This window comes from Melospiza melodia, chromosome 11 (assembly GCF_035770615.1).
Source record: "Melospiza melodia melodia isolate bMelMel2 chromosome 11, bMelMel2.pri, whole genome shotgun sequence".
NCBI classification, from domain to species: domain Eukaryota; kingdom Metazoa; phylum Chordata; class Aves; order Passeriformes; family Passerellidae; genus Melospiza; species Melospiza melodia.
The window spans coordinates 12,354,578-12,375,277 of record NC_086204.1 but is presented as its reverse complement, the minus strand read 5'-3'; the positions used below and the strand labels follow the sequence as shown (position 1 = coordinate 12,375,277).

General features: G+C 39.8%; 1 protein-coding gene across 3 annotated transcripts in view; it reads right to left on the bottom strand.

Annotated features, from left to right (window-relative positions):
• The window catches only part of COL11A1 (collagen type XI alpha 1 chain), a 125,069-nt gene extending 109,377 nt beyond the window's left edge, over positions 1–15,692 (bottom strand). For all 3 annotated transcript variants that reach the window (XM_063165590.1, XM_063165589.1, XM_063165588.1), the window contains exons 1-2: positions 15,297–15,692; positions 1,047–1,214 (exon numbers count right to left, since the gene is read on the bottom strand). In XM_063165590.1, the coding sequence (XP_063021660.1) occupies positions 1,047–1,214; positions 15,297–15,411 (283 nt within the window). In that variant the 5' untranslated portion in view covers positions 15,412–15,692. The remainder of the gene's footprint in view (positions 1–1,046; positions 1,215–15,296) is intronic.
• Between the last annotated feature and the right edge of the window lie 5,008 nt (positions 15,693–20,700).

Below are 20,700 nucleotides of genomic sequence, written 5' to 3'. Positions count from 1 at the left end.
CACCTCCAAAAAATTGTTTTGGTTTTTTTACTCCTGTAAAGGATAGCAGGAATTTTTCCATTCAACTTAGTTGAGAGGATATATTAAAACTGAAGGAAGTGTATGAAAAATAATATAAATATTATATCTGTAGTGGATTTTGCTTTGATCTTCTTCCATCAGCAATTAGTGATGAGTTAAGGGAACTTGTAAGTCACTCTTGAACTGGGCATAGCTGTTTCTCATGTTGCTCTGGGAACACATTATTACTATAAAACAAAGCATGCTTGACCCTTTTCTGCATCTGAGTGATATCTATATGATTGCTTCTCCAAAGGACAAAAAAAAGAAAGTATTTTTCTTTGCCATTTCTAATCTCTATGTATTCTGTATGACTCATTCTAATTCTACAGGATGTGTCAAAACAAAAAATTCAAATCTTCAAAGATTTTGGGTTTAATATTCTTACTATCATTTTCCTCAACAGTTTGAGGCAAGTGACAAGTGATAGCAAAATCATGGAATAAAAATTTCTCTGTAACATCCAAAGAATCTTTCCCAAAATTTGACTATTTAATTTCAAAGAAATTTGAGAGAAGATGTAATCACAGCTATCCACAACTAGCCTTGTTTAGTCCCCCAAATATCCAGATATTCTAAGGTAATTCTTACCAGATGCTGCTTCTGGGAATGATTTTGCAATGGCTAACCACAACTCATTTCTCCCACTGCAGCATTACTCCAGGAAGCACTACTGAAACAGGCAGAGACTTGCCGAAGCCACCAAATAAGGTTTCCATCAGATAGCATCATGAAAGAACAGGTAATATGACTTACAAGTCAATTCCAGCAGTGACAGAATTTGATGAAGAGCTTTATAACTGAAGCCAATAAAACCTGAATTATTTGGTGGATGGAGTCCACCCTGCCATTCATATGCAGGGCCAACTCTGGGGGTAAGAGAAGTGTTTTGTGCTCCTGGTGTTGGACTACATGCTATGCTTTAGAGAACATAAAAACATGCAGCAAGGTAATGTACAAACGTAACAGCCTTCTGCCAATCTTACCTGGGTACAGCTGCTTTGTTGGGGCACTCAGCTGTGCAGTTTTGGAAACCCTGTAAGCAACATCTGATCCTTTTGAATTCCTTCTGTTTGTGCAAAATCCTGCTGTTCTTGTTACTCCTTCTGGAGAATTGTGAAATTCTAATGCTTTTAGCACATCAACGGGTTCAGCTGACAAAGTTTAAAAAAAAAAAAAGAAAAACAACAAGAAGAATTATTTGTCTTGAATCTCTATGGCACCTAGCTTCCAAAAAAGCTTTTAATTTCTTTGCAAAAGCATATGTCTAATCAGAGCAGTAGCTGCATCCTACTTTGACTTATTGCACATTACTCCTACACCATAATATTATTTTAATAGGATTATTAATTTTAAATATGTAAGAGTTCATCCCATCCAATGTGCTTTTTATTATCGGATTTTCAAACTGCTTGACTACACACTGAAAATCACCAATTCCAAATGCTGAGGATCTTGCTGGTTGTAACTTCCAATACATGCTTTTAATGAGTGACTTCTGAGAAGTGGAACTGATCTTCAAAGTTTGCAGAAAACCTTCAGAAGCATTCAGCTGCTAATAATCTGCTACCACAAAATCATCTGTTGTTAAGATTAAAATATATTCTGATTACACATAACTGCTTTCTCAGATACCAAGGAATAAGGAAGCAGCTAAACTAATTTCACATGCAAGTTAGAGAAAGAAAAATGTACCTGCTGTGCCTGCAAGGACTAAGTGGGCAGAATTGCAGTCTTTCATTATTTCCAAGTTAAAATGTAAATTTATACTTTAGAGACCAAGTACAATAAGATTGCATCTGTGCTCAGTGTCTAACAATCTAAAATTAAAATCCAGAGCTGTTATTACACTGATATTGATGCAAGTTGAAACAAAGAAAAAAGCCTGCATACATATGTAAAGCCAACAAAAAGCCTTAATATATTATATATAAGTTCTCCATGGCAAAAGGACAAAGTACTGAATAGACAAGCACTTCAAGAGAGGCAGTAAGAGAAAACAGTTAGTATACTGCATGTCTTTTATCCTAGGAAAAATTAAGGTGCTCATTCTCATACTCTCTACAAACCATGGCTTTTTTAATGTGGCTTTTTTTTTGAGTCGAAACAAAATTTCAGTAGACTTTTTTGTCACTTGGACTATTCCACAGTTTTTATCTTGGCAAACTCATAACCACTTAATTTGGGAAGACAAAGTTCTAAATGGCTTTCAGTGTTAAAGCTGAGAAATGAGCTTGGTAAATCTGACTTCACATCTCTGAACTACATAGTGGCATTAACTATAGCTGATTTATTGTCTGTTATTCATTTTACGTGTCAACAAAAAAATCAACTTAAGGTTCAAAATTCACTGCCTGTGAATATTCAACTATTTAAACAAGTATTTCCACAGATGTGAACAAAGTTAACTAGTTCGTCCTATTCATCTCCTGACAGTGCCAAATACAAAAACCTCAACTCTGTAGTTAAATCAATCTTTGTTTTCTCAGTCAGCCTAGAATGCACATAACTTCTTCTTTCTTAAAATATACTCACAAGAAAATGCTTGTGAACTTAAAAATTTTTTTTTCACATCTTGCAATTTTTCATTTCCTTCCCTCATTGGATCATCATTGTGTTAGTAAACATAAACCAAATATCCAATGTTTGTTGCAAGCTAACACATTGGGAATGAATGTTGTCATACAAAATTGAATTTACCTAAAATCCACATACAAAGAAAATTCAAGAAATTATGTTTGAAGAGTCTCAAAAGAAAAGTTTCAATTGTGGTATTAGTCTAACTTCTCTGTTGAGTACTGAAAAAATAATTTTAATGGATATAATGTATTTTTATCTGTGTTCCAAACAGTTCTGAAGGAATTGCTACACATACTGAAGGAACATTCTGAAGGAAAAGCCACACTTTTTTTTCTAGTAACCAACAGCTATCTTTGACGTACCTATATTAATTTGAACCAGTAATGTAGAACCAGTCACAAGAAATATTAGTACAAATTTCAATTCACTGTGTAAGTCAACCACTGCTACATTCCTTTGTCCTTTGCTCTTTTCTGTAATTTGTACCAGATTCTTCATTATTTTTTAGAATAATGGTTTTTCTTTGCCTGGCTGCCTGGGAGACTATTCACCCATAAAAAAGATTATTCATTACTCCCTGCTAGTTCTGCTGCTAAACTTCCAGACAAGAAACAGAATAATAATAGGACAATCTTCAAACCACAAATTCCAAATAATAAGAAAAAACATTCTGCTAATAGTCTACAGTTGACTATTTATTTATTTCCACAAACTGTGATTCAAAAAACATAAAATAGCGGGACTAGTCAGTTTAAATAATTACTAGAAATGTTATGTGGTCCACAAACTAAGATCTCAGCTTGTATTTATATAGGGCAACATTAATATAACCCATATACTGACAAGTCAGAATCTTTCATGAGACCTTACTTATGGTACATAAAACAGCTTGCCTATATGATTTTACTTTTCCCCAATAGTTTTCTCAAAAAGTAAAGAAAAATGCAGATTAATGACCTACAATCTTACGCTTCTGTATCCTTCCAATTTGGTGTGACTAATTCAGATGGCAAGGAAATAAATAAGAATCATGCAAACAGCTCTGTTCACCAGTTCTTGGGATGGAGTTAATTCTCCTTATGAAACTTGCACATCAGCTTTGAAAACCCAACTCTGTTTGCCAGGGCAAATTTGACAAAAACCAAAATCCATGCCCAGAAAGCAGGTCCCTTACATAGATGTTTATGGCCATGTTGCACTGCTGCTTGAAGGCCACCTCTTGCAAGAGGTGTAAACAAGACAGATGATGCCACAAGACCACCCTGTGAAAAGAAGCCTGTGTTCATCAGGGTAGCCTGCAGTCTGCAAACAAAATGCATATTTCTACTCTGCTACTTTTGCAGAGGATTGCTCTTCTCACTAATGACTATATTGCAAAGCTCAGTGGCTTTTGTCCTTGGTTCAGGAGAGTTCAGAGAGACGTGCAGCTCTCACTGCCACTGAAAGACTGCATAGCTGTGGCCAGAGCAGAAGTGCTTAAAAATATCAGGATTTCTGGAATGGCAAAGGCGAATTCTTCAAAAATCCCTTTTTAAAAATCAGAACCTGAGCGTTCCAGTATTTTTCGAGATACCAAACAATTAATTATTTAACTCCATCATAAGTTCCTGTATTTTCAAATAAGGTAAAACACACCAAGAAAAATTAGTGCTGTCACATCTCAAGATCCAAAATGACTTGCAACTTTAAAACTGTAGAGTCAAATCCTGTCTTCATTACTGTGGCATGACTGAAGTAGATCCATTCACTCAGTGAGCTTTCCATATTTACAGTGGTATGGATCAGAACATTTGATCCAAAGCATTTCATAATAAATGTAACTCTGAAGCCATATTTACTCTTCCTTTCCCTTTAGCTTTCTTACATTAGGAAACTTATGAAAAAAAAAAATCTTTTTACTTATGAAAAGAAATATCTCTGCTGGAAATTAAAAGGATTGACTGAAGCTTAGTAGTTGTAAACTGGAGAGAGTATTGAACATCATATATATGAGGGGAACTTCATGTGTTTTCTGTTTACTTGAAGAGGAAGAAAATGAATGTCAAAATTTACTTCCAGATTTGGTTAGCATTTCCAAGCCTACATTTCATCGACAGACAATGATATATTTGTTTTATAGGCCATGCAAATTCTTTCTATTCTATTAATTCATAACCCTATATTGTAAAAATAGAATGCCATTCGAGATTTGGAAAGTCTGTAGGAATCTAGACTACATTATTATCATATAATCACAGTTGAAAATATCATAGCTTTCATTCACTCCACAATATCTAAGCTGAAACAGAATCTGTGATGTATCATTACTAATAATACTGATACAACACATATGGATCAAATTCTGCTGCCTTTATATTGCATTACATCTAACGATTACTACCATTGCTCAGTGTGGTATCATCTGGAGTTAAGCACCATCTGGTGAAAACAGCAGATTCATTTCTGACATGCCCTAACGTCACAAATATAAGTAACATCATTATTCAAGTTCAGAGGACTTGCTTCCTTCACTTAGACTTCCTGACATTTCAGCTGGAATCTATAACACAACATGGCTCTGCCTTTCTCTTGGTAGAAACTGTCCATGGAGGATGGAGCAAGCACCATAACAATACAAATTAGGACAGCAGAGAAAGGAGGGGCTGAAAAATTGTAAAGAAGGGCAGAAATGGAAGTCTTTTGGACAAACAGCATGTGCTCATGACTTATTCACTGTGGGACATCAAGCCTCCTCCTCTTAGGATGACCCCAGTTTTCAGTAAAAATGCTTAGCAATTCCACATCTCCCTATGGGAACACTTGTAGATGATCACACATCATTAACCTTAGGTAAAAGAATAGACATTACAAGAAAGGGACAAGTAACATATGCAAGAAAATTGGCATTGGAGTGTTCATGTCTGGTTCATTACATTTGGATTTATTGAAATGTAGACAGTAATTAAATGAATGGTACTTAATAATATCTTTTTAGTTTATAAAATATGTATCCTGTCTGTAACTGAGATCATTGTGAACCTAGGACCTTAGTAAAAGGCAATAAAATCCCTTTTTTTTCCTTCAGCCACCACCATTGAATTTCTGTATTGTGACAAAGTCTGTCTGGCCCTGCAAAGGTAAACTGCACAGAACCCAAAAAAAGATGGATCAACAGTGCATCTAATGGCAGCAATATCATCTTTGGAATTATACCAGTTGCAATCATTTTGAATAAAAGAGTAAAATATATACATATTATTGTTCTAGCTACAATAACTTTTAAAGGTTAAAGATAATTATTTTAGTGATTTTTCAATTTTGAAAATGTTTTGATCTACAACATGCTTTTTGCAAAGTTTTACTCAGATCAATTTAGTGAGTGACATTACTGTCAGTGTGAGGTTTGTAAATGTTAGGCCATTAACCCACACTGAAAATAGAGCCAGGTTTCTAACCTAGGTACAGCTGTATTAAGAAGGAGTTTGTGTGCCAATTCCATGAGTGACTGCAATTCCACACTAGTGTGGATCTCAGGTGGTATTTCATGTCTTACTCACATCTGAAGAGGTCAAACATTTAGAGTGATCCTATCCCAGTTATATGCAGTGGTCCTCAGTAGACTTTGAACACATACAGATTGAAACTATTATTCACTGAATAGAGAACGAGTTTTATTATTCCTTAAAAGATGACCATGGAAGTCGGAATGGGCCTATCTAAAGGTCCAACACCCTAAATTTTCCTCTATTTAACACGGAACATGCTGCAAACCACTTACAAGCAGCAGTGGGAATGGAGCCCTGAACCTCTGCAGATAGGGTGTACCAAGGTTGACATATTTTCTCTTGCTATAAACTACACAGCAAAGCACTTTTGAACGGCAGATGGAGGTGCTGGTGCCTAAGGACCAGACAGTTCAGCTATTGAAGATAGGGTAAAATCATATGGCAGATAGGAAACCATCATCTGCATTCTCACAGGGAAGGACTTCACCATCATGCCTCAAAGTGGAACCCTCCAGGACTGGCAGGAAAGTGACCGTGGCGGCAATGTCTGGCTACAAAATTCATTCCCACCAGAAATTCTTCAGGGGATGACTCATTTAGACTAAAATATGTTTATTTCTCTCCAATTACCTAATAAAGCAAAGAAGTTGAAATCCTATTATATTTAGATTTTGGTCTGTTAACTCCTGGTTGTTAGTCTCTTAATTTTATGAGAAAGCACAGGCACAATGAGCCTTCCCTACTTAAAAGCTGTGCTTACTTACATAATTTACTAGATGCTTTCAGATTGCCTACTGGGGCACATTGAATGCAAACAATAGCAAAACCCAAAGAGGAAAAAAAGAGGCAGTATTCTTTACTATACAGATATACCTTAGCAAACTGAGGGTGCAACTCTGTGTTTGTTATACTGTAAATACTTACAGTAACTTTGTCTTTCCTTCTTTTTGATACAGTAAAAAGTACTTTTGAACAGAACTGTGTTTTCCTGATATAATAAACAGATAACTTCTTCAGTTCCCATAATTCTTCAGTGATGATTTTTTTTTCATTGGCGTGAAAGTTAAAATTTACCAGCGCTCACTCCAAAAAGAGCCTTTAAGAGTTACAATCAATAACTCCTAATAAGGGAGATACAACCCTGGAGTAGAAAAGAGCTTAAATTTCCCCATTACAAAGAATTATATGAGAAATTTAGGAAGACTAATGTTTCTAAGTTACTATTATTTTACTTCATATTTTTCCATGGAAATAGGCTTCATTCTGCCAGTAATCTTTTCCAATGGAACCACTGCAAATACTAAAACTTAAAGAGCCTTGAAATGTTAATCTTCAGCTCTAAATGGAGTGTTTTCTCAAAGTTTAGTCCAGTTTTATGTCACTGTAACAGATCATTTAAAATCTACAAGCTGTGATGGACTGGTAGGCTAAAATGTGTGTATTTGGTGAGTACTAATGAAGGGACTCCTTATATTTGTGGGCAAGGTTTTCAAAAGAGGCCAACTCTAGTTGGATTTCTAGGCATATATTTAAGGACCTAAGTAGAAGGCACTGACTGCAGCAGAGGTTTTTGAAACCATGCTACCTATTAAAGACATAATAACCTATTGTTCTTTAGTTAACTTACTTTTCTTAAAACTCTGAATCTCTAGAACTCTAAGACCTCATTCTAAGGACATTCCATGTATTCTATAGGTGAGTAAAGATAAACACTTCTATGATGGAAGTTTCTAACTGACACTCATTAAATGGTCCAAGAGCTAATGAATGTCAGAGGTCTTCACCTCATTTTTAACAGCAGCATTACAATCTGACTTTTAGGATACAAAACAAGACCCATCGATTACCAGAAAACTATACCATTTCTAATGTGGTAAGAATATTTCTGTTCTTATTTTTACTCTTATACACTTTTACGTATTGCGGGCAGTTATTATGCTGGATATCCTTTAAAAAAGAAATACATATGATTATCTACACTTATTATTTTAATGTGTTTTTCATCTGTTAGGTATTCATACAGAACATCCAAAATCAGGAATTGAAAAGCACGTTAAGCCCAACAGCTTCACTGAGCTATTGCCATCCCACTGCAGGGTCTAGTCTCTGTATCCCAAGCAAGCATTCCCTGCAGTTCAGCCATAGGTGTCTAAGCACCAGAAAAGGATCAGGCACTCTTCTGTCCTCATCATTTCCTACAGGCCAGCTCTGGGCAGAGCTGCCCTTCTCACAGGCATTTGGGCTCGGCAGTCTGAGAAGTGCCAGCCTCCCACCTCTGCTGAGAGCCCAGCCCTGTAACACAACTGCTCTGGGAACCAGCACCAAAGCATTGGTTCTGCAGTGTCCTTTGGGAAGGTTCCAACACTTTTCATAGATGGACTTTATACAGTTGGATAAAACCAACTCTGTTTTATGGGCTGCAAAAGTGACTAACAGAGTATCTTCAAGGTACAAAAAGGAACCAACTGAGTTGCCTAATTACATAGTGCTCCTGAAAAGTAAGTGGGTTTTTTTTCCTAGGAATCTGAATGTAAATCTATGAGATTAACTGAATATATGTTAAATATATATACTTCTAGGTACATACTTCAAGGTTGTTTTACCTGTTAAGAATTTTCCTATATTAATTTCCTAGATGAATTATGTAATTGGAATCTTGACCGGTGACATTTTTAGAAATAGGTGTTATTGCAGTGCTTTCATATTTAGTGCATACAAGAACTAGAGATTATCCAGATGCATACAGGAATGCTTTAAATAGCCTAGGACTGACTATTTCACCCACAAAGGCTTCTGTGAAACTGCTCAGAAATGGCTACTTCCATTTCCACACCAGTTATTTGGAATTTTTTCATTGACTTCCTATGCTGAAAAGTCTATTAAATACATTTTAGTATTTCAAAGGCTATGCAGACAGTCTACGCATGTACAGGAGGCAATTTTGATACTCACCAACTATGAACTACATCTCACTTTAAAGACCAACCTACATCACACGTACAGTACAAACCAAAACCCAAAAAACCACAATCCCCCACCACTTACATCCCATACTGAAACCAGTGGAAAACTTTTTTAGGTACAACTTCACATTCAGATCTTTAGCAAAATTAGCTTATAGGCTGATTTATTTACTGCACATATTCAGAAAAAAAAAATTTAAGCTTTCATTACATTGCATAATTCTGAAGTGGAACCTAAATTTTGAGGCTTTTTATCATAATGTAAGTCACTACAAAATATGACTTTTGTGTTGTTCAGAACTTTCTTGAGACTGGATAGATTGTGCTTTTATGACTTGTTTAGCAGCATTGACTGCCATCAAGCACTAATAACCTGATGGTGATTTCATAAAAGGTTTCACTTGCTACCCCCAGAAGATTTGGCTTGTCCATAATCTGTGCAGACCTGTATTGACCCATTATTTTATAATACTTTAACATCTGTCCCATGCCTCTATGGAATTTTTCTTATTTTGCACAAATCTTTTAGGACTGCATTCCAAGTGTCCAACTGTATTGAGGCCTCTGCTGAATATTCAAAAATTCCTTTTTGCACAGACTGCAGACACAGTAGTTTCAGCTGTGAACACCAGCAAAACAAGTATTACATTCTTGAGTATCCTGTTTCTATTGCCATATAAAAAAGAGAGGCAGTCTAAAAATGGTCCATGCTACAGGAAGAGACAAGGCGTTCCCTCAGCAATTAAACATGAAAGAAACTGAGTCCATTTAAAAGTTCTGTCATCAAGCTATTTATTGAGAAATAATTCAAATATGTGTTCAAAAATTATCTTCCAATTAATGGGAGTTTTCAAATATGGAATATTTGAACATTTTTCAGCTTTAAGCATACAATACAGCCAAGGACAAGACTTAGAAATTATGCCATTTAACATAATTCTATTTTATTTGATAGAGAAACAACTCGTACAACTAAAGTCTTTCACCATATTTTCCCTGATGTCAAAGGTATCATCCCTCTTGTGAGAGCAATGGAAGGAAATCAGATTCAATTCTGTATCCTACCAATATTATCAGGAATTCCTCTTAAGCAGACACCAAGGTTGTGAAGTCTTGAACTATCTATAAGCTGTGAATGTTTGATGATCTATCAGATTACTGTGATAATTTGAGTAAGGTAAGGTAACAGGTAAGGGACAGAGTAGGTAGTACTTAGTCTACTTCAAAAGTGCGATCATAATTTTATTTACTATTAAGTTAATTTCTGTCAGAGAAAGCTTAGCTGCCAGTGACATTATTCATAGCAGAATCATGATCTAAGCTGTATTTTTATTCATCTTTTATAATACATCTTTCAATTTGGTTTGCAGCAAACACTCTGGTTCTATAATATGAGCTCTGCCAAATACCTTCTATTTCACACACTGTGTACATTAACACTTGGACTTGCAGCGAAGTGCCAGACCTGAAATTCACAAAGGTTTTTACAGTCCCTTATGTGTGCTAATGTGCTAAAAAGAATTTAAATTCTCCCAGATTCTACTACTATTGTAATAACCGGGTCAACAATTAATCCTTACATTTACAGTCTGTAAACTTGGTATTTAATACTGAGTAGAACAGTTATAAGCCCTTGCAACAGGCTTGTGTGTTAACCTAATTCCTTTTAAGCCACTGTTCTCTATTGTGCCCATCCAGAGGGCAAATCTCTATCACTGCATGAGACTTCACATTCTTAGAACATTAAAGATTTCTTCCAAGCTCTGCTTAATTTATTCTCCCCTATTATCAACAAATACTCAGAACAATGATAAATTAACCAATGCTAGGAAGATTTGTTCTGAAAAGAAGCAGAACGCTCTACAGAGAAAAGAAAAGCAACTTCTTAATCTTGCTGGCAGATGGAAACCCTACTGTTCACCACTGTACAAAACAAATCCGGGAAAGACATAATTGCTCCAGTCTGTTTTAGGTATAACCTCAGCAGTTATGTCATGGCTCCTTTAGTAAGCTGCAACTCTGTCACAATTAAGGGTTCTCTTTGGGGGAGATCAAGAAACTTTGGGCATGATAGTTGTAAAAAATAAGTATGCCAACTTTTTTCCTACATTTTATATCTGCAGCACACACCAATTTTACTAACAATTGAGAGCTTTGGGGGTGGGGTGTTTTTAATGGGTTTATTTTAGTAATCAGAACAAAAGATAGCACCAGGAAAGTTTTTATATCAAAGACTTTTTTTTCCTAGTGTCATTTCAATTATAGGTACTAGAGAAGAGATTCTTTCAAGCCAAACCCACAGAGTATATGTGCCCCTAGATACAGGTAAAGTTGTTAAGATATACACTAAACTGAAGTTGAAAAACTTCTTTCCTGCAGAGGTAGGAAAGAGACATAGTTTCCTGCAGCCTGAATCCTTTCTTGGATCCATGTGAGGTCTCCTAAATTCAGTGCAAAGACACACATTCTAGAGAATTAACAACACATACCAGTCATTTTTTTCTGTGCCTGATGTCTGCAGCTGAAGTTGAAATAATTTTACCTTAGAAACAATTAAAGAATCAAAACTACATAGCAAAAGAGACATGCAGGTGTCTCTTGCAACTGTTCTGGGAAGATTGGACCATTTCACCTGCTGATCCTTGGGACTCAGAAAAACTTCAGCTAGGACCACTAGCTGCACCTAGTGAAATCATCCTTTGATTTATTAATTTTTGCTAACTTGGGGAATGGCAATCTGAGAAACGCACACAAATTATCACATAAGCCAATCTTTTTTAATCTTAGAAGTTGTTTGATCAGTTAAAATCAAAAGTACTTTACATCACAAATAGTTCTGAGAAGAAATTAATACTTTTCTAGTTTAAAGCACTATTTTGTACAGGTTTGGACTAGCTGGATACATTCAAGAGTTTTCATTCAACAAACAGATCCATATCTTCCTTACTAAGCAAATACAAATAAGTAGCAGCGTTAAGTGTGCATCCACTGAGAAAACTCTCCTTTTGCCATCACTAATTGGCCCAGTTCTGCATTCCTTCTGCACCTAGAACTCCCACTACTTTCCAAGCCTGTGTGTGGGAAGCACAAGGAAGCTTTATATTTCCTAAGATGACAGCAAGAAGTATCTGTTTATCTTAGAAACAAATCTGCTCATCGCTTACATAGAAGGTCCATAGTTTTCTATATATAGGTTCACAGCCTCATTTTCAGTAAGGCTTCTTAAATCTTTTTTTTTCCACACAGATTAAGAGCTAAATTTCCATTTGCTTGGAAAAGCTTATAAATAATAAAAAGGCTGATTTTTCATTTCTTGCCCATGAAATTTAAATCAGCATCACAATAGTGCATTGATGTCAAGCCCTAACAAAAATTTATAGTGTTGAAGCCATGCCACTTTGACTAAATGAGTTTATTCATTCCAAACACATTACCAACAGCTTTAGTATTAAAGGTGAGGAAGGGGAAAGGAAATCAAAGGATGTCTTTAAAAATACTGAATTTTGTTTACTTTAGCCAAGTCATAAAGCAAAAACATTTTCTGAAAAGAGCTACTTAAGAGCTGGTGGGCACTGAGCTGACCAAGTATGAGTCACTGCTTTCCCCATGCAGTTGATTCTCACTTCTGTAACTTTTTCTGTGTAAAGAAGAAATAACTCAAGAGCCCAAACACTTCTTTGCACACCATTTCTTACAAGTATGAAAGACACCTCATACTTGTCTATGGTTTTGGGTTTTTTTTTTTGTTAAATAAAGAAACTTCAAAAAAAGTCAAAAATTTTAGGAATCTGTTGAGGTTTGTCTACAAGGAATGGCTTCTGTTGTGTTTAAAAAGTCACTGCTACATGATTAACACTTCATATGAATACACCATGTAATTTTCTTTTCACAGAGATGGTTTATGAAAAGAACATTGAAGAACAGAAGATTTAAAAGAGTTTGACAGAGCAACTCATATTTTGCCCAGCATTCATATTTTATCCAGCATTTTCATTTAGTCATATTGTTTACCTGCCATTTATGCTATTTTATTTAATTCCTTGATATTTTCCCTCTCCAATTTTCAAATAGGAATCATTATGTCATATGTTAACTTTTAAGTACTTTAAATAAGATTAGAATGTGTAACAGATGATTCAGAAATAAGTCCCTTGTACACTGTTAGAGAAATTAGGTCAAATTCTAGTCCCTCTGTAGTCAATGGAAAAACTCTGAGTGACTTCAATAACAGATCAAGCCCTGAACACACAGCTCCCTGTAGTTCCTAAGCAAATAGCACACTGTATCTCAGAAAAGGTCAAGAACTAAGTTCTCTTCTGAACGTTTCTACAAAGAATAAGAAGCCTGTAGTTCTATATTTCTGAAATGTCCTTTATGAAGAAGACTAGAAGACTATCAATATAGCCTTTTAGTTTTGAATAAAGTTACCACAACCAAATTAGTCTGCCTAATGTTGCTGAATACAGTCCAGTAAGTGTCAGTTCTGCTGATTTCAGTGCAAATTCTGTTGATTTTTCCTGTGCTGTTTGGGTTTAGATTTTCTTTTAACTGATCATTTCCATCCAACCCATTATGTAAACATAGTCTACATAAACCCTACTTCATTTAGGCAGTTCTACTGTGAAAAGTGGCATAAGAAATTGATCATGCCTTTCAGGACGGTATTCTTCTTGAAGAAATTTAGTTTCCACACGGTAACGAGTAGCCGAATCCTTGAAGCACTGCAAGGTTAATTCACCCTAGTGTAACTCCAGCGAGTCCGTGGAATTGCAAGAGGGATGAAATCTGACCCCTCCAGTCCCTGTCAGAAACGGGGCCAGCAGGGGGCAGGAGCCCTGATTGATCTGACACCGTCAAAGTTGCGCCCAGGTATAAAGGCTTGAATGGAAACTGATCACCTTTCCCTGCTCCCTCTAGGACGCCTGTTGATTCTGGATTCAGATCGAGAAATTCGTCGTTAAAATAATAAATACATGAAAATTTAAACCTTTCATTTCAGAGAGTTAAGCCCCTTCATTGATGTCAGACCCACAGAAAAATAAAAGCTTCAGTCCCAGCCAGACTGGCCTCCAGATGCGCCTGCGGGCTCCGGTGGGAGGGAGGAAGGAAGGAAAGGAGGAAGAGGCAGCGTTTTCACTCCCGGTAGGAGAGGAGAACTCTCCCGCCACCGGAGACTCCGCACTGCAGCTCGGCGAGCTGCGAGCACAGCCCAGAGAGCGCAGCTGGGCTGGCTGGAGCGGGGAGCTCGGGGAGAGCGGTGCGGACGGAGGAGCGCGCACAAGGCGAGGGGCGGTGCGGGGGAGGGGGCGGCGATTCCTTTCTGCTGAGGCTGCTCCTGGCTCCCCCTGCAATCCCCCGCGGGCCGCACCCTGCCCACCAGGTCCACGGACACCTAAGGGACCATCGATAGCCCGGGCAGGCTGCAGAGCTGGGAGAGGGCTGGGGACGGCGCCCAGCGCTGGCACCGCCCCGGGGAGCCCAGCGATCCCCGGCTGAGCCCCCCCGAGCCCCCCGGCACCTCCGGGCTCGGCACCGCTCGCACCACCTGCGGGGCGCCGCTGCCCCGGGAGCTGCCCTCCGCAGCGGCTGGCAAAGGGCCCTGCGAGTGTATTTTCTCCTCCGCTTGCGCCCTAGAAAACTTTTTGACCACTAAAACCCGTTGCAAAAGAAAAAATAAAAGCGAGGAAAACGAAGAAGGAGAGCAGAGAGCCTCCACCCCCAACTTTCCCTTTCCTTGCCCCTCAGAGGAGAAGGCGGTCAATTTCTGAGGAGAAATTGACTTGTCGGTCAATTTCAGCCACAATCTGGTGAACTTCAGCAGCTCTACAAAACAAAGTTGGACGCACACTCCACAAAACAAGAGTCCAGTGCTGAAAGATGATAAGTCTCTCTGTGCAACAAGTATTTCTTTCATTTTCCCACCCTGTCGGTACATCTCCTTTACCTCGTTAAAAACACACCCAAAGTTTAAGGCTGACCGAGAGCCGTCCCTCCGCGGCACCTGGGAGAGACGTCCCAGCCCGCGCTGCCGGGGGCTCCCCGCGGGTCTCCGCGCCCGGAGGCGGCTGCAAGGGCACTCTCACCTCCCCAGCAGCGGGAGCCCCTCTGACAGGTTTCCTCTGGAACGCGGCCTCAGCCGTGCCCGGGGTCCTTTCCCCGAGGAGGGGAGAGAGGCGGCTGGACTCCCGGCTCCCCTTTGCTTTCTTACCTCCTCTGACCTCTGCAGCCCGAAGAAGGAAAGCGAAGGTGATGAGCACGGTTACAGCCGAGTCCCAGGGCCACCTTCTCGTTTTCCACCTTGTGAACCATCTCTGCATCTCCATGCTGGGCACCCACAAGTGTGAATTAAACGCGGGCGCCTTCAGTTTATACCTGCTCCGTCCTTTCCACTATATTCCCAGAGATGACTTCTCCTATAGAGCCATACGTGCTAAACGGAGAGAAGGTTTTCTCTCTCGTCCCTCTCCCGCTCTGCCCGGCCTTGCACAGGCCCCTCCGACCCGTCCTCCCCGGTGCCCTGCCTTCAGACTGAGGGGAGATGAGGGGCTTTAATCAAAATGCAAAGAGCTCCGCATCCCCCTAAAGGCTTCATCCCGTCAGAGGGCTGGGCGAGCGGCTCCCAGGGCCACCCCTGGAGCCCGACTGACACGCCAGCCGCCGGGCGGAGGCCAATCGCGGGGCTCCCCCGGCCGCCCACAGCACCGCCCTCCGCCTCGGCGGCGGCACACCGGCCGCTCCGCGGGCACCGCCGGCCCCCGCGGCGGCGGAGAGCGGCCTTCCCGAAGGCGCTCGGGGGACGCAGAAGGCGCGGCGGGAGCGAGCCGGGCCGGGGCTGGAGTGTCCCCTCACCGGGTCACCGCCGCCCCCCGCCCGCTCCCGCTCCGCTCCGCGCGGGCCCCCTCGCCCCGAGCATGCGCATCGGCGGCCGCGGCGCCCCGCGGAGCGAGGGCGGGGGCGCGGAGCGGGGACGGGCGGGGGGGCGACGCTGGGGACAAGCGGGGGAGGGGGACGCCGGCAGAGGAGGGAGCGAGGCAGGACGAGATTGAGGAGGGGAATGTGCGGGAGAGGAGCCGGGGCGCTGAGGTGAAGCGTTTGCGGGGTGGCCCTTGGGACCCCCCGAAACCGGCGGCTGGCCTTGGTGCGGCGGCACGTTCGGACCCGTTCCCCCCACACCCCAACCAGGCGCAGCTTGTTCGCACACACCCCTGGGGGGACCGCAGGGGCTTCGCTCTAAGGCGGCTGTAAGAATGGAGGGAGCGGGGTGGTGAAGGAAAAGCCCGCCACCGAGCATTGCCATTCCCCGCCTCAGCACATCCTGCAGCCCGGGCAGCCAGGTGTCCGCTCCTGGCCGGGAACCTCCCGCTCGCACTCCTGTCCTGGCCCACCTGTGCAACAGTCGGTAACACGGACCGGCCCGTAGGCTGAGACCTCTGGCAGAGCTTACTTGTGCAACAGGTCCAGCCGAAACCCTCGGTTCGGATCAGAGTCTGCCCCGGCTTCTCTGGAAAACGAGAGAAAACCATGGTCACGTTTTGGTGGAAATACATGTATTTTTTTTTTTTTAAAACCTACCTTCATTGAGATCTTTAATGCCTTACAACAATTGCTAAATACATAGTTTCCAATAAAATACATGTTTCTGTGTCAAATTATACTTCAGAAATTTATTCTTCTTTCATAAAATATCTTACATTTTCCTGAACTCCATTAATATACCTAGCTCTTTCTGTCCTTGGTTTCCTGAAACTGTTGAGATCATTGTCATTCGATTTGCATCGGAGGGGACCAAGGTGCATAGCACTGTTATGTCTGAGCTCTCTTAAGTGCTGTGCTTTGGGTGCCATTCAGTGAAGAGATACTCAAGGTTATTCTGGCACATCAGGTAATCATCCACAGTACAGCTATGGAGCACCAAAATGCCATATGTACCGATCTTTCTGTACCACAACTTACACATAGAATCATTAAAGTTGGAAAAGGCCTCTAAGATCACCAGGCATTTAACCCAACAGCACCATGTGCACCATTGAACCATCTCCCCAGTCATCGTGAGACTACCCCCAGCTGCCTATGGAATATTTCATCCTGTCTTACAATTGTCTCTCTCACATCTTAGCTGCATACAAGTTTCCCAAAAGTCAATACTATTATTGTTTCTCTGCTGGTCACTGTAGTTCTCAGTCACTAGATGCTTTGTAGAACAGACCAGATTAACTTGCTGTTTCAACCTTCTTCCTTACAATATCAGTAGGTAGTCCCAATGGCAATTTATTATTTTTACTCAATACTTTGTTGTGGGAAAATCTCATATGCTATAAAGTTTCAAGTTTCCTCTTCATACTATAAATTATACATCTTTGTCACCAGCATTCTTGCTCCTTGCAGTCTCTTATCAAACATTGCTTCTCTGACTTTGTTTTAAGCCTTTCTGTTTACTTGAACGCATACAGCTAAACTCTTCCCTAATAAAAAGGAAAAAGTCTGTCACTGCCCAGGAGAAGAAATGGAAGCATTTCAGATAGTGGTGAAAAAGAACAAGTATTCTCACAGTGTAGAGAATAGTAATTTCACGCAGTGCCTTTATGGTTACTTAAGGTTAGGGGATGTGGTTCGTCTCCCAGACTGTCAGTGGAAAGATAGCCACTGATTTTTGTGGTCCTACATCAATCCGAAGGAGAACAAAGAGGACAAAATGCTGAGTACTAATTCTGGTGAGGTAGCACACTTAATATAAAAGTCTGTATAATTCTATATGAATTCTGGTACCAGGACCACTTTAATTTAGAGCTAGCTCAGTTATTTTTGCATGCCAGCATGTCAAGCAACATAGACATGTAATAAGTTGCCATCAGATTCAGCAGTTACAAGAGAAAAGTTACATGTCATTTAGGTGAAGATCCACATTTTGCAGCCAATCAAATTATTTAATTAGGGATGATTGATTTACATTTAGCTTATTTTCCTAGTTATTGTTCATAATCTTCTAAATTGTAATGATGGTGTTCTAGTGAAGTGCAGAGGGAAGTAATTGCAGCCGTGATAATATGTTGAAGAATAGATTAACAATTCAGAGCATAGATAAGCTTTATGAATGCCATAAAATTAAAGACTTTTGTTAGAAATTTTCAGCTCTTAGATGTAATTTCAGGAGAAATATTTTCTTTCTTGAATCTGGAAGAAGGCTAAAATATGAAAATATTTTCAGATAGAAACAGAAGAGAAGTGAATGATGTTATTTATTAAATCATCCATGATCCACAGTGGTTTGTTCTTCCTGTCGGCTTTTTTGTTCCTCATTACTGTTCAGGACAGTTTTAGTGAAAAGAAAGACCAAGCACTGTGACATTCATTATGTTCTGTCCCTGATACATCTACGTTGGCAGATTAATCCATGTTTAAATATAAGGAACTGCTCTCTTGTATGTGCACAGATGGGTCATTGTTGTATTTTGGGGCAGAGAGGGGGAGGGGTTAGGAACTATGGAGAAGAGAATATGTTTCCTTGGACCACTGTAGGTCACAAGAAACCCACAGCAGTAGCTCTTTCACATTCTTCAAGCTATAGACACCATATTGAAATGTAACTGTAAATATGGTGTTTTTTGGCTCTCTTGCAATCACATTGTGTTTTTCTAACATATTCCTTGACATCACCAAAAGTGATGGGCTTCTCTCTATATATAAAGGGGTCATTTCACTGAGAATAAACAATGCACTGTAAAGAAGAGTATGCTTTTATTGTTGGTTTCCCTATATCTCAGGGATATTGATGGGTTTTTTTTCTAGTTTCACACAGATATTGATGCCCTCTCAATTCTATTCGCAGCACATAAGTGAATACTGCAAAATAAATATCTGCCTTAAGAGTCATCACTGCCTTCTCTATTGCTTTAGTTCTTTTGGTTTAGGTAGGTGGGTATTTTATCATTGTCTCTTTTCTAGTGCAAATCTATGTTTGTTATGAGTTTTCTGTTATATGATTATTATTAGGAAGAAGAGTGAGTTATACTGCTTTAGAGAAGTGAACTTTTGTAAAAAAAAGTTGTTTCACTGATGGAGATCAGTGGAATGATCTCTGCTAGACAAATTACTAATCAACTCCTTTTTGTAGTTTCAAAGAAAGAAATACATAAACACATGCACATACACAAAATAATCACAGCGTTATTTACCATAATTCTATCTTCAAAAAGGGCAATACACCTTTTAATAACATGAATTATAGCCTACAGCTTCACTGAAGTCCCCTAGTTCCATTATCTGTGGTTTTGAAGGATGAAGCCAAGACTTTCTCTGGCTCTCAGCAAACCTCTTTGCTCTATGGAATGGCTGTGCCTGTAGGCACAGTTTGTGGTAATTGGGAATGACTAAGGCTGTGGCTGAGCCTCATCCCCAATGGGCTACAGCTGTGAGCAGCAGGTGAGCAGCATTGACAGCAATGAGCCATGGAGTGCCCAACCACCCAAGGGAGCAGAGGGCACATAGGTGCAGTGCATCAACAGGAGGGGTATAAAAGATTGGGCTAAAGAGCAAGGGGGTAGAAGCTTGCAGCCTTCTGATGTAGTAAGGTGTTATTATTTGTGGCTAGAAGCTTGGCATGTTCTGAAGTGGTAAGGTGTTATTCTGTAGGGACAAATGCTTAAACCTTCTGATATTGTATAGTGATACTCAGTGTATTGTGGATGTCTTGACTGCAGTATATGTTTTTGGATGTTTTCCTTTTTGATTCCCAGGAATTAGGGAGGAAAAAGAATAGTAAAAGAAATTAAATATAAAACAGCATAGTTCAATCCTCACTAGCTCAGGTACCACAAGACTACAGAAATGTTAGCATTACTGGGTTTTTTTCCCAATTGAGGATGACTTAAGCAAAACTGGAGTGAAGTTGCACTGTGCAACCTACACAGATCTAAAAGCAGGTCTGTGATGTGGCCAGAAATAGGATGTCTGTTGCTGTGTCTGTGTTGAAGGTTGAATTTGTACAGTACCTGGTGAAAAAATCCTTACAGCTTTAAGTTGAATGTGCAGTAATGGAAGTTGCTACCAGAAACATCAACGTGACAGGCTAAAGCTTCCAGGCCTGTGTTAAGGAATGAAGGCAGTATTAAGGTCGGAGTTATGGATTGAAGGGGTTAAATGACATAACTGCTGTTTGAAACAGTCTGCTGATTTGGAAGGGTTTGTTGGTAGGTACTTGTACGTCTCTCGATGTAGGATTTATCTCATTTTTAAATTATGTGGTTAACATTGATAGTTAAAAATGTCAGCTATCAAACTTGCGTCCTGTTCCTTAGCATCATGAAGATGAGAACAAATTTGTAGAATTTGTTCTCCAATGCTCTTCAAAGATAAGATCAAAGCAAGACAATAACCTGTGGTGCTTTTCACTTTAGGGATGATACCTCAGAAATGAGTTAGTAGAATTCTTCTTCCAGAACTTGGTTGACAGACACACAGGATATTGTTAACAATAAGCAGAGGAAGATTTGGCACAGGGGTGGAGTTGAGGAATTTCAAGTCTTAAGAGGCAGATTGTTCCTGCTGACCCCTGGAAATAGTAATTGTTTTGATAGAAACCTGTGCCTTGAGCTTTGTTAGTCCCATAGGAGTTA